Source organism: Acyrthosiphon pisum, chromosome A1 (assembly GCF_005508785.2).
Source record: "Acyrthosiphon pisum isolate AL4f chromosome A1, pea_aphid_22Mar2018_4r6ur, whole genome shotgun sequence".
Classification (NCBI taxonomy): Eukaryota; Metazoa; Arthropoda; class Insecta; order Hemiptera; family Aphididae; genus Acyrthosiphon; species Acyrthosiphon pisum.
The window spans coordinates 10,747,597-10,765,805 of NC_042494.1; the positions used below are offsets into that span (position 1 = coordinate 10,747,597).

The 18,209-nt window shown below is 29.2% G+C and overlaps 2 protein-coding genes across 2 annotated transcripts in view; one reads left to right on the forward strand and one right to left on the reverse strand.

The window, feature by feature from the left end:
* The window catches only part of LOC100166321 (angiotensin-converting enzyme), a 47,214-nt gene that overhangs the window by 2,986 nt on the left and 26,019 nt on the right, over positions 1-18,209 (forward strand). Inside the window, exons 3-11 of the mRNA XM_029486626.1 lie at positions 4,643-4,801; positions 5,109-5,205; positions 5,300-5,443; positions 5,533-5,724; positions 5,808-5,905; positions 6,023-6,192; positions 7,588-7,712; positions 7,783-8,026; positions 11,775-11,873. Of these exons, the coding sequence (XP_029342486.1) occupies positions 4,643-4,801; positions 5,109-5,205; positions 5,300-5,443; positions 5,533-5,724; positions 5,808-5,905; positions 6,023-6,192; positions 7,588-7,712; positions 7,783-8,026; positions 11,775-11,873 (1,328 nt within the window). The remainder of the gene's footprint in view (positions 1-4,642; positions 4,802-5,108; positions 5,206-5,299; positions 5,444-5,532; positions 5,725-5,807; positions 5,906-6,022; positions 6,193-7,587; positions 7,713-7,782; positions 8,027-11,774; positions 11,874-18,209) is intronic.
* LOC100164291 lies at positions 11,454-18,107 on the reverse strand. The gene is made up of 2 exons (XM_001943181.5): positions 17,873-18,107; positions 11,454-14,720 (listed from the first exon to the last, which is right to left on the reverse strand). Exons 1-2 carry the CDS (start codon positions 17,876-17,878, stop codon positions 13,047-13,049), a joined length of 1,680 nt encoding a protein of 559 aa, XP_001943216.2. The 5' UTR covers positions 17,879-18,107; the 3' UTR covers positions 11,454-13,046.

Below are 18,209 nucleotides of genomic sequence, written 5' to 3' on the forward strand. Positions count from 1 at the left end.
CAATATATTTATCAATGTATTTATATGTGTAGTTCATTGATATTTTTACCTTTTTCTAGGCATTTCGTCGTTCTCTATTTCTTGTTCATTTGAATTTGATTCCGTCTTTTCATTTTCATTATTTTTAACTACCACAGGTTTTATGAAAAAAGATGAAAGTGATGTCTGTTTACTCATTATAAATGTTTAATACACAATACAAAATAACGACTATTCCGCACTGGGTACAGGTAGGTTGACGTTAACCTCACGACTACACGAATAAGTACTATACGATGTTCACAACATTGATAGTTGATTCTAAGAAAAATGCTGGTCAAAAACTTATCAAATACTATAACTTATAGCTATAAATATACTTTATCGATTGACATTAACGGAAACGAATGTAATTTGATAAGCTTCTTTGTACCAATTATCAATACTGTGAATTTACGAAAACGGTTTCATCTATTATTTATATTATAAGGCTTAAAAATAAAAATATTATACCAACGTTTTAAATTTTAGCCGACCCATTTCAAATTATTGGCGACCCAAAATTGGGTCGCGACCCTATGGTTAAGAACCACTGCGCTATATCAACCCCCACCTCTTAAATAGGTATCGGGTAGTAGATAAGTGGAAAAGTATTATAACTAAAGTGGAAACTAAAATATGAAATATGATTTACAAAATTTACAGAATTGCGGAAAATGTGAAAAACCAGCCCCGGGCCCCTTAATAAAAATAATAAGGTCTGAGGTACTCGGGGACTGCCGCGGTAAAGCTATTGCATAGCAATTTTGTAGCTATGTATCATGTAATTATGACTATATTTATTTTTGTATGACATTAATTCAAGTTTTTTTGTTGATAATGGTACGGAAATATTTTATTTGAGACTTTTTTGCTTAGCAACTGGTTAGACTGTAAATAACGAAAATAATAATAACATCTTACGGTCACGCTTTTTCGTTACGAAAAATGTTTTTTCAGTCACCACGCCAGGCCCGCGATAAAAGCTATACCTACAATAGCTTAATAATTTGTATACTAATATGAATTTATCGCTTCACTAAAACATTATTTCTTGATCTTATACTAAATTCTGACTTGTATAATTTACTGTAGGTTATTATTACGTCTTATAAATTATAACAAGTAGATTGAAAATAAATTGTTGTTTTTTTCCTCAATATTTTTAAACTGTCAAATGTTAACTTATTATATTAATATCATGTTCAGACTTACTACTTTATAACTTATAAGGTACTTCTTATACATTATACATAAAACTGTTGAGGAGGTACTCAAGTCTCAAATAATGATGGTAAGTTATAATTCTAAATAGCACGTTTGATATGAAAACAAGATAAATAATATTTTTAAATAACCGATACGTCGAACCATCAAATAATGCAAGTATAATGACCCAACTAAAAAAAACTGCGTTTTGAGATAATTTTGAATAATATTTCTCCGCAAAAATTTAGTACATCCATTGCATATTTACATAATATATATTTTATTGAAATAATTATTATAAGCACGTGATAATGTTTTCTTTATGTAGGTATTAATAATTATTAAACGATAATAATATAATCATAATAGTCGAATCGTAACTTTACAACACGTCCAAACTCGAATTTTCACATCGTATCAGTTAGATATCGTTTATAAATATTTCATGGAACTCAATCGTACGCATATGCTAATTGGGATTTATGGACGATTGGAGGACGCACGGGAGATCGTGTATTACCTAGGTTTAGGTATATGTGACCCGATCACACATTTGCGATAATTGAAATTGTAAACTATGGCGACGGTGGTTTTTTTTTTTTTTTATTAATAAGGTTATCTACGACATACTTACAATTATATTTGAACAATAAAACTTTGTGGTGGTGACCAGAAGCGAATAATATCGCGCTCGGGCTACCGCCGAATGAGAAGGTCGTCGCCGCATCGCGTTTGTAAAACCTACTCACGTCCAGTGATTTCTCGGGTAAAACTACACGATTTGTGGTTATTTTTATTTTTCCACGACGCTTTTGGCGCGGTAATTCAAAATTTGTTTACAACCGACCGACAATTATTCAGTTGGACGGATATGCATGACTAACGTATACGCACAACCTTGACATTGTTGTGCGCGAGTGCCCTATATATATATATATATTATAATATAAAAGAAACGACAAATAATATTATTTATTACGTTTTTTTTGCATATTTTTTTAAACATGTTCAAATTCTATTTTACATACATAAAAATATTTGATACCACGTACGACAGAGTCTATTAAACGTGAGGTGTACATATTTTTTTTTTTGAAATATAGCAAATTTTTTTTATGGTCTACACGATGTAACAATAATAAGGGTGACATTGTCTTCTAATTGGGCTCCGAGTCCTTCGACCAGTTCTACGTATATCATACGCTATAGAAAAATCCCAAGTCTATTATAATAATAGTATTACCTATTATGTGCTGCAGTATCGTCTCAACAATTTTTTACTTCTCCGGAGGTTGGTTGTGCGACAAAACGCATTGAACACCCGACTTTATGGATGATTTACATGCAAATACACAAGTCTATTGATATATTTTTTTCTATATAATAATTCGACGATCTCTATGTCAAAAAGATTCATGAGTGTGTAAAAAATATAGTTTGATCCACCGTTTTTGTTACGCGAATGTCTGGCCATTAATAATCCTAGTTTCGTATTTTACACAATAACTATTAAATTATATATGAACGCGTGCGCACGTCATATTTTGTTTCTATTATCTCACACCCGACGTCGTCCAATTGTCGACGTCCTGTGTCTTTTTTAAGGTGATCGCTAAATGAGGATTACGATTTCGTCGTACCTACCCGACACGATAATATTATTATAATAATAATATTTCACTCGTCCCTTCCCGCGTACAATATATTATACAGGCGCATGGTACGTATGTATAGAGTACGCCTAATATATATACCTACGTGAAATTACAAAATCAAATTAGCTCTCATCGTCCGTGGCGTAACGATTAGAAAATATTATTATTCCGTTTTATCCGCTACGACGGCGCATTGTTCGTCCCGTAAGCGTGAGACCAGAGGTATGTGAATCTTGACCAAAATTGCACGGGAACCCCGTGGTCAGCCTTGACGGTATATGAAATCTGTGTTTGGACGTATATCATAGGTTAGGTTAGGTACCTATAGTACCTATATAGTTGGTAATATCCGTTCTCGCGTGGTCCGAATAGTTGCGTATCATTTACTACGTCACAGTTGTAGTTGTAGGAGTGTGTAGTATAACGTATAATATCATAAGATATGATTCACAACGTATATAGGTACCTACCTATATAATATAATAGATATTGTCTTCCCCGTCGAGAGATTATAGTATAGACATTGTACCTAAGCGTTTCGTCGTATATAATGTATATACGATGTATACATGATATTATTATGTTGTGTGTTTAGTATATTATGATCAACGATTATCTTTCTGAAACGTTCGGAGTATTATAATGTACAAGCCGTACAGTAGTATAGTATAATTATTATGTATAAGTAATGTTTCCGGTCAGTGTCTTAAATATTTTTAACATAATTGACGTAATTTTGCGAACGCGTAGGGAGGAGGACCTATAAAAAAATGATTTGAATACAATTCTTCAGAACTTAAAGAACAATTTATGTATTTTTATTATAAAGGAAATTTGAAATTGGAGTGTGCAAATATATTAAACAAGATTATACTGATGGTTATACCTACCTATAAATAAATATTGAACATTTTTAGTAGAAACATGTAATACATTTTTTTTTGTATTATGGTATTCGGATAAATTATTAAACCATTAATGAATATTATTTTTATTTTTTTATTTTTTACTGGTGACTATGACCATTAGCTGTTTGTAGGGGTGGGTGGGGGGGTAATACGATTGGATTGGAACACATGTGTGTATGTGTGGCAAGGATTTGATGTGTCACTAAAATCCGGGAACTAGTAACACCGGTAGTAAAACGCCGGTACTTGCACTGAGAACACGTTTTGTGACTGAATGCAACTACTACGCCACCCCAAGACACTCAATGAATATCTGTACCATAATATAAATAAAAATATAATTAAATGAGATATTATTGAGATGACATTTATTTAAATATTCAATTTGTCAATGTTATCAAGATATCATTATGTTGTAACCTGTTCTTATAAATGCATTACAATATATGTTATAACAGTAATAAATAATAATTACTGTAACAACTATTGTTCCGCAATGAATTTCTTTTCATTTACCAGGCGTTATGTATATGCAATTTATTTGCATTTTAACATTTATCGTTGTTTCCATTATAACGGTCTCAAGATGGCGCGAAATTAAATAAACATTGTTTAATGGATTATTTGAAATAATATTATTAATTAATTAGTAAATAAATTTAATTAAGTTAAATTATATATTCGTGCATATTTTTTTATGCAAATAGTACATTCACAGAGAATTTGAGTACGCGTTATAAATAATTACATTTTTAAAAATTATTCTACCTAAATAAAATATTTACAATATTTCATGTATATATATTTTATTAATTTATCAAATATTCAAACATAAATTGAAAAATGTTGCAGTTGGAGCAACAATTGTTGTATTCCGAATTTCAACGAAAAGTATTTTCGATAATGACAAGATTGAATCTGGACAATGTCATCGATCCCAACCTAAGAAGGCAGCTCAAGTTTTTGTCAATGCCAGGACCTGCTGCACTACCACAAGAACAACTGAGTCGAGTAAGAATATTTTAATAACATATACTAATAATATATAGTGCGCAGTTATATTACTAAGTTTAATGAACTTCTGTTAAAGTGAAACAGTGTTCCAAAATATTTACAATTTATTCTATTTTTTCATTGACTTGGTTTGGGTTTTTTTCCTAACAAAAGACATGATAATTTTTTGAATCTCATTACAAATACAGTAAATTCCGTTCATTTACGTACATTTCTTTTTCAGTGGGTACTTTTTTCTAAACGTAAAATTATGCAAATCGCGTATAATAACGATTAATATTTTGTTTATTTTTTTTTTTTTTAGTACAACCGGCTCATAAACGACATGTTAGCTGTTTATAATAGCGCTTCTGTTTGCGCTTTCGACGAACCGTTGAAATGTGGTCTCAGGTTAGACCCAGGTATGTGTTTGCAATAAGTGATATTTGGGATATGATTATGTAAACTGTTTCAGAATACACAGGTAATTACATGTAAATGATTTTCTTACTCTAGATTTGAACATGATAATGTCTCGGAGTCGAGATTGGAACGAACTACAACACACTTGGATAGAATGGAGAAGAAGAACAGGACAAAAAGTCAGAGACATGTTTGAACAGCTAGTAGATGTTAGCAATCAAGCAGCTTTATTAAACAGTACGTTTCTGATTTTGAATTATGTTTCCAGCCACTGTTGAATACTTGATTGAATTATATTTTACTACTTACCTATGTATTATCTATAGATGTATCGGATGCGTCTGAAATGTGGAAATTTCCGTACGAATCACCCTCGATGAGATTTGAATTGGAAGACGCTTGGGAACAAATAAAACCCTTATACGAACAACTCCATGCCTACGTCAGAAAGAAGTTACGGGATCTTTACGGGCCCGAGAGAATAAGTCGAGAAGCACCATTGCCCGCCCATATCTTAGGTTGTAATATTATATCATTTTGAATGTTGTAATTTGTTTTATAATTTAATTTTTTTTTTATATATATACATTATGTACTTTAGGAAACATGTGGGGTCAGTCTTGGGAAAATATTTTAGACTTGACCATACCGTATCCGGGAAAAAATTATTTGGATGTCACACCACAAATGATCAAACAGGTGTGTATACTAATTTTGTTGATGGATTGTATACATCGTATTATTATATTACTATTAAAAGAAAAAGTATGAAATTAATGTTCCAAAGTAATATATATATATATTATTTACTCACAGGGATACACACCAGCTGCAATGTTTAGAGTGGCAGAAGAATTTTTCATATCGTTAAACATGAGTTCAATGCCTCAATCTTTTTGGGCCAATTCAGTCTTAGAGGAACTTCCAGGACAGCCTATAATTTGTCAACCTTCTGCTTGGGATTTTTGCAACAGACAAGATTATAGGTTAATATTAATATCTGGAAAAATAATGTTAGGCTTTCCTGCATTTTATCCATAAATGACCCAATCGAAATGTTCAGAAACAGCTAGGAAATATAATAAATATAACCATACAAATTGTGAAATAAAAGTAAAAATGTAAATCTTCTAATCAATAAAAAAAATTTATGAAAATTATAAAATATATAAAAATTTCTTCGAAGTAAGGATTTGAAAAAGGAAAAAAAAATAATACTTATAGAAAATACTTTATTATAAATACACATAATTTATTTATAACGGGGTAACCTTTAATTTTTATAATTATTAGAATATTATGATTTTTATGTACGATAATAATAATATATAATACGGCAGTTATAAATGTTATAGATACAAGGTAAATTTTTATTTACTTAAGGACACTAATTATTTTAAAACAATTTTACCTTTTTTAAAATGTACTTTTTTGTTCATTTTAGTAGCATATAGTATGTTGTATAATAGGTCCCTAGTACATAAAATGTAACCATTTTAAATACCTACATAATGTTTTCTAACATAATCGTTTATAATAAACAATATTTAGGAGATAAATTTAAACTTGAGACTGTTTTGTACATTATTATTTAATATCGTTACAATCAAGTAAGTTTAGAGGGTGATGAGAATTAAAAGCTAAGTATCTAAATAATGTACAGAATACTATTATATCAGTAATACAATTTCTTTAAAATTTTATCTTAAATTATAAAAAGTAATTAATATTCTAAGAAATTATACTGTCTTAACAAAACATAAAAATCATGAAAAAATGTGGTAAAATGTATATCGATACATTTCTGAGAACTTCAAAAGTATTAATTTGCAAATATAAATGGTGTAAAATTTAAAAACTATAACCATTTAAAAACTAGTTTTCTATTCTGCTTATTGCAATTATAAAAAAATATTGTGAATTTCAAAGTTGTTAAAAAGAATTGTTTATATATAAAAAGTTTTACTATTGTAAACAATGAATTTTTCAGATTTAAAAGCATTACAATTGTTAATTTTTTGAATTTTAATATTAAATATTAGGTACTTACCTATAGATTGTTATTAGTTCATTACTTAAAACGTATTTTTTAATGTCAAATTTAAAGTTGGGACATTTTATTTTGGAATAATTTGAGCAAAATAAAACAAGAACTAAACTATGATAACTGATAATTATATTAATTACTTATTAATTATGAATGTCGAATGCTACAAGTTTAGTTCAAATGTTATAGTATATCGATACATAATTGATCTATGAGCCCTTAATAAATAATTAATAATAAATAACTAATATAATATTGTGAAAAGTAAATGTTGTGATATTTGATTTTTTGATTTCGTTATCTGCTCTATTATAAGTTTGATATGTTTTTTTAGGATTAAAATGTGCACCCAAGTTAATATGAAAGATTTTATCACTGTCCATCATGAAATGGCTCATGTACAATATTTTTTGAATTACAAAAAACAACCAAAAGTGTATCGTGATGGTGCCAATCCAGGTATATTTGTTAAATTTATTTAGATTATAAATAATAAAATAGTATACAAAATTATTTTTGGTTTTTAAAGGATTCCACGAAGCTCTAAGCGAGGCAATATCGCTCTCTGTGTCAACCCCAAAGCATTTGCAAACGCTGGGACTGATATTGAACTCTGTTGATGACATTCCCCATAACATAAACTATTTGTTTGGATTGGCGATGGACAAGCTTACATTTTTGCCTTTTAGCTTGGCACTCGACTTATGGCGGTGGGATATATTCAAAGGGACCACGCACAAGGAGAGATACAATTGTCATTGGTGGGATTTACGGTAAATTACATATTTAACGATAATATTTACTAGAAAGTATAATAGCCAGTATTCACGTTGGACCTGTTTAAATTATCATATTGTTGTTTATGTAGTGGTCATAGGTATAGTGAGTATTAGGCTATTAGCCATTAGGTATAGTATAGCCGTTTGAGTTTTGGGGGGCCCCACTTAAGTGGAAAGGAGGCCTATTTGGGGGTGCTTCGCATCCCCAGTCCCCCCGCTAGTTGCGGCACTGCGTATAGGTATAATAATTAGATCATGTTAATTTGTAAATTGTAATACGATTCAAATTATATCATAAATTATAGGTAGTTAAAATTACGGTGACTACTATTATTATACCTAATATGTATGTAGAATTTAAAGAAATTTAGGTACCTACTTAGTATGTTTATGTGAGTCTATAGGTTATAAGGACCATTAAAAAAATGTCTGGTTAAAAATGCCCAACAATGAATATTAATTGTATCATAATATAAAATTTAAATTAATAAGATTATTTTAAGTGCATTACATATAATATTATGTATTTAAATAATTAAATGTTCAAATTAATCAATGTTATCAATATATTATCATGTTGTTCTTAATTCATTACGTAAAATATTAAAATTGATGTTTAAAGTTGATTTTCTTTCCACCACCTGCAGGCGTTCTGTATATGCAATTTACTTGCATTTAAGCATTTGCCGTTATTTCCGTAATAACGGTTTAGAGAAGTCTAAAATCAAATTAACATTGTTAAAGTATTATATGAAACAATATTATTAATTAATTATAATGAAAGCATCTATTGTATGATTAAATATTTAATTATTATGTGTAAATCTGAACATTTTTAGTGGAAAGTTTTAGTGGAAGTTCATAATTTTAGTGGAAATATCATAAATTATATTATATTTTATGAAAAAGATTCTATCCGAATAACGTATTTTATAATACTTCATGTCTGCAATAAGTTTTTAATTAGTTTTTAAAACTAGCTCACAATTAAATCCAACACGTTTTTTATAACATCAACGAATATAAAATTTAAAATTATGTTAAATTGTGTGTGTGTGTGTGTGTGTGTGTGTGTGAGTAACAATCAATGTATAATTTATTTTTATTTTTATTAATATTAGTACTTTAGCCATTCAACATTTAAAATACAACTCGAGAAATACGACAGTGTGCCTAATCTAACTTAACAGAGTAATAAGACACGATGACGTCTTGCGTTTCCTAAATGTGTGTTGGTTTTCCGGATCGTATTTCTAAAGCATTATCTTGGGTATTTGATCTAAGTGGCTTATAAGTTATAATGTCGTAAACAACGTGGTTAAATAATCTCGTTTATCATAGGCGATGAAAATATTGCAACTTCAATTAACGACGAAACAAAATTATGAAATTCGTATGTGTGCCATCTGTGTGTTTTACATAATATTATTATGAATTTTCATCTAACATATAATAATAATAATAATAATGACTACATTTTAAAAAATACATGGATGACTTTGAATTAATAATTTTCAAGAATGTTACTAGGTGTTCAAAATGTTGGTAGATAATATATCTACTAAATTGTCATTCTCCAATTTTTTTTCAAATCCATTCTTGTATCTGAATATTTTTGACATTTATTCCTGGAAACGTTATCCGTCGCCGTTCTTAATTTGGACTGTACTTTTACTGGCTACAGTTTATGTATTTATCGGTTGATATAATTAATACACTATTACAGTGTTACACTAATACACTGTCCTTGATAGATACCTATTTTACAATTAAACTACTTTCGTTGGAATAAATAATGTGTCGTTATTATTTATTTCATATAGCCATATAGGCATAAAAATGCTTATACATACTATTATTTTACCTGTTATTATTATTTGTATTAATATATAATAAATATTAATGACCTTGGTACCTAATATTGTTTATACTCGAATTTCAGAAACTGGTAATTCGGTTCATATTGATAATAATGTAAAATATAAAATATAAAACGTATACAATGGTTAATTTTAATAATTGGCTTACAAATAGTTAAAAATAAATAAATGTTCAACGATAAATTATGATTTTGACATGAGTAGAAAAGTTAATAGTTTTTTATAGGTACCTATTTACCATATCACATAAATAGGTATCTAATATTATTACAAATTTATAAATGGCTACATTTCAGAATAATAACTATGATGTAGGTAATAGTATAGACATTTTCATTGCTCAAAAATATGACTTTATATATAATATTTTATACTTACCTACTACCTAGTACCTGTATTATATTATAATATGTCTTTGTGTAATAAAATAATATAACACTTAAATTTAACTTATTGTATAGAATGATTCATTATAATATTTCCATCAATGATAATTTAAAATTCATAATTCACATGAAATATTTTTATCAAGTTAAATATAAATGTCAAGGTTAGAATATAGGTGGTCGATAATTTATTCATTTGAAAAGATAGGTTACTATATTATATGCAATTTAAATTTCATTCTCAAACGTTTATATTAAAATAAAATTAATTACAATATGTATACTAATACAAGTTAGAATTTTTTTTTTTTTAAACTTAAAATGTTTGATATGAACAATGTCTATAGTTTGTGTACATAATATTAAGTATGATATTATGGAGATATAGTACCGACTATATCATATAATAGTAATATAAAGTACACATTTTATATATACAAATTACTTCCATATAATTATCTATAATATATATGTAGGCTAATGACCTTAGTTGTCGAAGACTTAAAAAAAACCTAATAAAAAAAAAAAAATTATAATGTTTAGATTATATATTTTTATAATCTGTTAAACTATATTATGCAAACATTTTATCAAATTATAGTATTATCTGTAGATAGGTAGATACTCAAGAAGTTTAAAATATTTTATTTTACCAATATTCAAAATTCAAATTACAAATGAACAATATTATTATTAACACATTCAATTTCATATTTACTTTTACTCTATATACCTACATTTTTAATATCGATGTGGTACATAGCAGTTATCGACTTTTTTTGTACGTTGATATTATAAGTATTTTAACTATCAGGAAAATCGAATAATTTTGTATAATATGATACTAATCACTACGTGTTTATTTTGTCAATAACAAAATGTAATTATGTAAACATTTTAAAAGGCATAATAATATTATGATCTGTGATGACTGATAGTCTATATTTAAATTACAATGTAATTCGTGTTAAAGTTAAATTTTGGTAGGTAAACTACAAATTGAATATGAATTATTATTGTCTTGAGCAATATTATGTATTTTTTGTTTTAACTAAAGATAAATAAATGGCTTAATAAATATGTTGGTATGTGATATGGTATAAGACTATAAGGAGTTATTTTAAATGAGTGGGTATAATAATATAACAATGATTAGGTAGGCAAATTATTAAAATATATTTTTTGAAGGTCTATAAAAGAATAATCATATTTTTTAAACGTATTTTAAGTATACAAAATACTTAGGTATTGATCAATATCGATTATCTTAGAACTAAATACTATTAAAAACTATATAAGATTAAAAAAAAAAAAATAACAATTCTATACATTTTTCATAGATACCTATGTAGTTTACCTATAATTGTTTTAACAACGATCCATATTCTATATTCATTACTTATCGTTTTTATATTTCAGATTAAAAAAAATAACTATAAAAATTGACTGTGTGGTTTTTTTTTAAAAATTATTTAGAGAACGACTTGGCGGTGTCAAGCCTCCAGTACTCCGGTCCGAAACAGATTTCGATCCGGGATCAAAATATCACGTGCCCGCCAACATTCCTTACATTGGGTAAGTACCCATGTGTATAATTTCAAATGGTAGTTACACTTACATGATTAAGTACCTGTATTTTATATTATAACATGGTTACGGTATTTCGTATTTTCGCGGCGTAGTTTCACTGTATATAACGTCGACAATACCTGTCGCTCAATGCGATAATTTCGTAATCATAATAATAATAATAATAATAATAATGAACACAGTATAACAATATTATGGCGTATTTGCGAATATCAAATACCCATTTAATAGAACTATACCGTGTAGTTTTGTCAACAGGCGACGGTTTTGTCGGTACGCACTATTGGTACATGTACAGGTGGTCGTTATATATTCTGGCAGTCGGGGGGGAAACCGCATACGGACAACGGACGGTTTCGGTTTCTTCTTCTATAATTCGGTATGTCGTCGTTGTCGTTGTATTGTTAAAATACGCGTGTACACTCCGCGACACCGGACGGGAAACGAAAGCGGAATTCATTTTAGTTTTCAAAAAATGTTATAACAACCGAAATAATCAGTAATTGGTCTTCTGGCATTTTTCGCGATCTACGCTGTAACACCACCGGTACTGCAAATGGGAAAACACGGATACGCGGGATTGCGTGTGCGGGGATTGCTAAATAAATAATGGAGCTCATTTTACAAGCCGGAACAGACCGACTGACATCCACATATTATTATTATTTGTCGCGTTGCAGACTTTTCAATTTACGAATTTTTTTTCCGCATTAAGCCGTACGACACGGAATTGAAAACCGCCGAGTCGGCGGTCCGCCTGCACCGAGTCGCGTTCCACACGTCGAATAAAATATATTTCTATAGAACAAATTTTTAGGAAATTCAAGGTTGGGGTGATATCGTGGACCGTTGAACCCGTCGATAATATTATAACTTATAAGAGGGCTTACGTACGGGTATTAGATACCGCGACAGTGTCTACAAAATATCATTACGCTAAGGACTATTATAACTATAGTAAAATGTATTACTGATATGACAATAAAGTGTACAAATATTATTTTTATTGGTATGTTTAGTATGTACCTATTATATTATTATTACAGTGTTATACAAGTCTAAAATAATATGCTCAGTTGCGTTGAGCGCAACGAGCTCGATAAAATGGCAGCAAATGTCACTTACTATGGTATATAAATTGGTAAATTTTCACACGGATCATCCATGTGAAGATCCGTAGTCTTCATTACCACCATAGGCGTCTGGCGTCCCTTGATCTTGGCCACTGCCGAACGAGGTAAAACCGTTTTCGTAATTGTTTACGAATGCAGTACCGAATCCGGTAGTGTCCGACGAGCTCTCTTGATTTAGTAGCCCACCTTGTCTATACGAGTCATGGTGTTGTTGTTGTTGTTGTGGTTGATGTTGATGTTGTTGTTGTTGTTGTTGTTGTTGTTGTTGTTGTTGTTGTTGATGGTTGTATTTTGTCGGCTCGTTACCGTAGCCGTGCTGCGATTGGGTGTGCACCGGTATGTGAACTGGGACTTTGACTTCCACCGGGTAAGGAACGGGCACTTTGACCGGTACTTTGACCGGAACTTTGACCGCATACGGTACTGGCCTGTCAACGTGCACGGGATATGGTTTGGGTACGTGGACCGGATACGGTCTGTCAACCGGCACTTTGACGGGATATGGTACTTTCCTTTCCACTGGATACGGTATTGGCTTATCTACCGGTATGTGTATGGGCACCGGACGGTCTATAGGTATTTTCACGGGATACGGGACCGGATGGTCTACAGCCACTGGTACTTTTTTCTCGATGTATACTGGATAAGGCTTTGGTATGTGTACCGCCACAGGTTTCTCCACGTGCACTTTTACCGGAAACGGTACGTGTTTCTCCACTGTTACAGGGTATGGTTGCGGTACGTGTACTCTGACCGGGTAGGGCACTTGTTTCTCGATGTGTACCGGATATGGTCTATGGACGGGATACGGCACGGGTTTTTCGTATGGTACTCGGACGGGGTAGAGAACTTTTTTTTCCACGTGAACTGGATACGGAACTGGTACTTCTTTTGTCACATACACTGTCCTGACATGTCCTCCATGTCCGTAGCCATGACCGCCTGATCCAAATCCACCTGCTCCAAATCCACCACCTCCATGTCCACCTCCTCCTCCGTATCCACCTCCTCCTCCATGCCCGCCTCCTCCGCCATGTCCGCCACCTCCTCCGTGTCCACCGCCTCCAAAACCACCTCCACCATAACCGCCGACGTGGCTCCTATAGCCGTCGTTGTTGGCCGATTCGTGTGCATCGATATTTTCTCCGCCACTTCCGTACCCTTGAAATGCTTGCTGTGGACCACCAAAACCATGTTGTTCACCGCCGCCGGCATTACCTGGAGTGAAAAAGTGCCCTCTGCCGGAAATGTCAGGTTTCCCTTCGTTGTTAAAGAAACTGGCCATCCAACCATGGTTGGCATTTCTTCCACTTATTGAGCTATGATGGTCATCATGGCCTGTATTGGACCCCTGGCCCCCGTTATCGGGGACGCCCCTTTCGAAAAAGAAGTGACTGAAACCGTTATTACCAGTGTTGTGGTTTTCATTGTTAGCAGATAGCTGTTCACTATCCCCTTCGTTACCATCTCGACCATTATTATTACCAAATGTATACCCCGAATAATCCGAACTTTCCGGCGACGAATGTGAATTAGTTCCTTGGCCATATCCGAGCACATTATTTAAACCACGTTTTTCTGGTGGTTTTGATTCTGTAGACTCTTCTGCATTATCGATCTGTTTACTATTAGATGACTTTTTGCCGTGCTCGGCTAACGCATAGGTCAATAACAACGTTAAGAATAACCATTTTTGTTTCTGAAAATCAAATTTTTATATTAATAAGAATATTATTTTTAAATCAGCTGTATTACGTTTACAATAAGAATTTATTTTTTTGCTGGTCCATAGACATTTTAACTATTTATATATTAAAAAATAAAACATAATATACAATAATTGATCGTACATAACATCAGTAAGAATAAAACTTAAAAAAACTATTCGTGAATCCGTAAAGATGGTGGGCATTTCAGATGTTTGTGGAACAAATAAATTATACATTTATACCACTCACGGATCAAAGGGAGATTTACACTCCATAGAGGCGAATTTACCCGCATTGGCCATATCATAATAACCGTATTTTTTTTTTTTTTCTGAACAATAATAATAATTTAAGTTATAATAAAAAAATGATATCATAATGTATTTGTTTTGTGTCATAAAATATTGTAGTATTTCTGAGGACACTTTTTCTGTTCACGTAATATTAATCAAGTGCTATTAAGGATAATAGATTAATAATCCATGATTATAGTTTTAGAATTACTATGGGCCGGGGCTTTGATTTTAAAATTATAATTATTAATAATAATTAACTAAATTTTAAAAATCTTCGGTTTAACGATTTATAGTAGAAAAATGGATATATAAAAATGTAAAAAAGATTTTATTCATTAAAATAATGCTTATTAATTCTGTTTTTAGAATTTTTTATAATATTAAAATACCATATTTTTAAATTGTAATATATAAAAATAGTAAATATAACTATATACCTAATAACCTTTGTGTATTAAAGCCATTTTTCTGATATTCAATTTCTTTTTTTAATTTTAGGAGTATCCCATGTCAATACTGACTTTCTTTTTAAACTATAATTTGTGTAGATTTTTAAACAGATGATTTTTAAAAAAAACGTTATTCATATAAATCAAAATTTGAACTTGTAATTTTTGAGTTATTAAATTAAATCTTAAACATTGAAGATAATTTATGGTATTAAATTGGACATGGGTACTACATTGAGCGTTAAAACTAAAAACTACAAATACTTTTTAAAATAATCTTTAGAAAAAAATTAAGGGAAATATGGAAATATTTGCGCAATACTAGATTTTGACAAAATAAATATTGTTTTTGTTGTAGTTAATAAATTAATAGAGAAGACTTGAATTATTCACCAATTATTTATACTAGCTTTTTTAAAAATATTATTTTTCTTTATATAGTTTTCAAAATATTTTAGTTATTTTCGAGTTATTTATACAATTTTTTTTTCGTCAAAAACTTGACTATTTAGTACAAAATTTAACATAAGTTGTGCTTACTACAGTTAAAAAATATTAAATATTTATAATAATTTTAAGTAAAAATATTTACTGAATTTGAATAATTCATAAAATGCGTAAATAATTTTGTAGTCAAGGATTCAAATAATTTTCAATTTTTACGCCCAAAGCTTGTGTATAAAAAAAAATTAGCACATATTTTTCATAAACGATTAAAACTTAGATTTTGATGACATTGCATAAAATGACAATTCATTATCAAACGTTTTTTGTTATTTTTTTGTAAATAAAAAATTTTAATCGTAAACAATTTAAAAATTATTTCTTAAATAATTATGATTTTCTATAATGCAATGATATTAAATGTTTTAAATAGGCATTCAGAATATTTAAATATTTTTGTTTTTTGTATGCAGTTAGTCTTGGTAAAAATCTTCATAATTTAAAACAAGATTTCTTATATGTTGTAGGTATTATAGAAATTAAAAAAACTGAATTAATTGCGTAGTTAACTACATTTTTAAAAAGTTTAATGTTTATAATTCAATAAATGTTGAATACCATGGACATTTGCAAATTATATTGTAGGTAAAAATGTATTTAATTTTACATTTTAATAGCTAAGGTTTAACAATGTATTATAATAGATACTCAATATGTTTTTCTTGCAGTATTCTTAAATTCTAAAAATATAAGCAGACAATTTTTTTTGTAGATATTTCAAGCTGAAATGTTGAAAAAATTGTATAGGTACTTAAACGAAAGAAAAAAATAACGATTTTAGTTATTTTTTTGTAGTACTTCAAAATATATTATTCGTAGGAACTTGGAACTTGGGACGTTACCAGTGACTTTTTAACACGTCTATATTATTATTAAATATTCAGATTAACTTCAAACTATCAGCTAGTGCCTTATAACTACTATTATATGACACAATATATAATAATATTATTATTTCATATAGGTATGAAATGTATACCAATAAAATAATCATTTTAAATTATTATTTTTTTTTTTTAAATGAGAAATATTTTACTTAAAATAAAATTACTATGCAAAACTAGTCGGTACATAAATGTTTATGAAGTGTTGATTAATGGCATTTAATGCGTATTGCTTATACATCTTATTATTTTTTAATATTAATTTACTATAAATGTTCTACGTTTTTAAATTTTAAACTATTTTAAAATGTATACCAATTGATATAATTTATTTTATTTAATCCTAAAAGACTTTAATTTCAACATGTTATGTATTAATATTGATAAAAACATGTTTGATATATTATTGAAGTAATTAAAGAAAAGTAGAAATTAATGTAATACTTGTACCAGGTACCTATAATATGTTTTATGAATTATTTTTAAAACTAGGTATGTATGTATAGCGCATACACAATACATTGTATTTATGTTATTTTCCATTTATAAACCATAACATACTATAATCTATCATATCAAGTTATTACTTTTTTAAAATCATAATATCCAAGTTTCGTATTATTTTTTTTTTTTCATGAAAATAAATAACAAGGTAATTATTTTAAAATTTTAAAAATTTAATATTACTGAGGTGTAGATGAATATAAATCTTTGAAGTAAGAATACAATTAATTTGTAGATTTATTTATGAATACAATTTACTATGAATTACCTACCCATTATACTCCATTAATTTAAGTTTGATTTTTTTTTTTTTGAAACAATACATGATAGTTTGACAACAAAGGTACTTCATGAAATTATTTGTATTCTATAAATAAATATAAGTATTTACCTTGATTAATAGTTTAGTTTTAAGTAGGTATTTGATGATATTATATACATTTCTATTTGTACAATAAAATAATTTTTATTAAAAATAATATACTATATTATAGTATGTACTTACTTCCATTGAGCGATAAAATATTCCCGTTGGTATTATAATAAATAATAGTATAGCTGGTAAAATATTTTATCACAGTGTGTGTTTATTTAAGTTGGATTGTAAAAAAACATTATCAACGAAAAATGTACAGTTACCGCGAACTGAAACTGTCTCAAAGAGATCGACTTTTCACGAACGTCTAATTATGTTTAATGCACATTCAGACTATGTACTATTTCATACTGTTTTTCTTAATATATCAAAAATATTGTTTACAATTTCCCCTCCATTTATTGTAGTAACTATCTAGTCTGTACATTGGTATGCTACATTTTTTTGGTGGTATTGGCAAGTAATC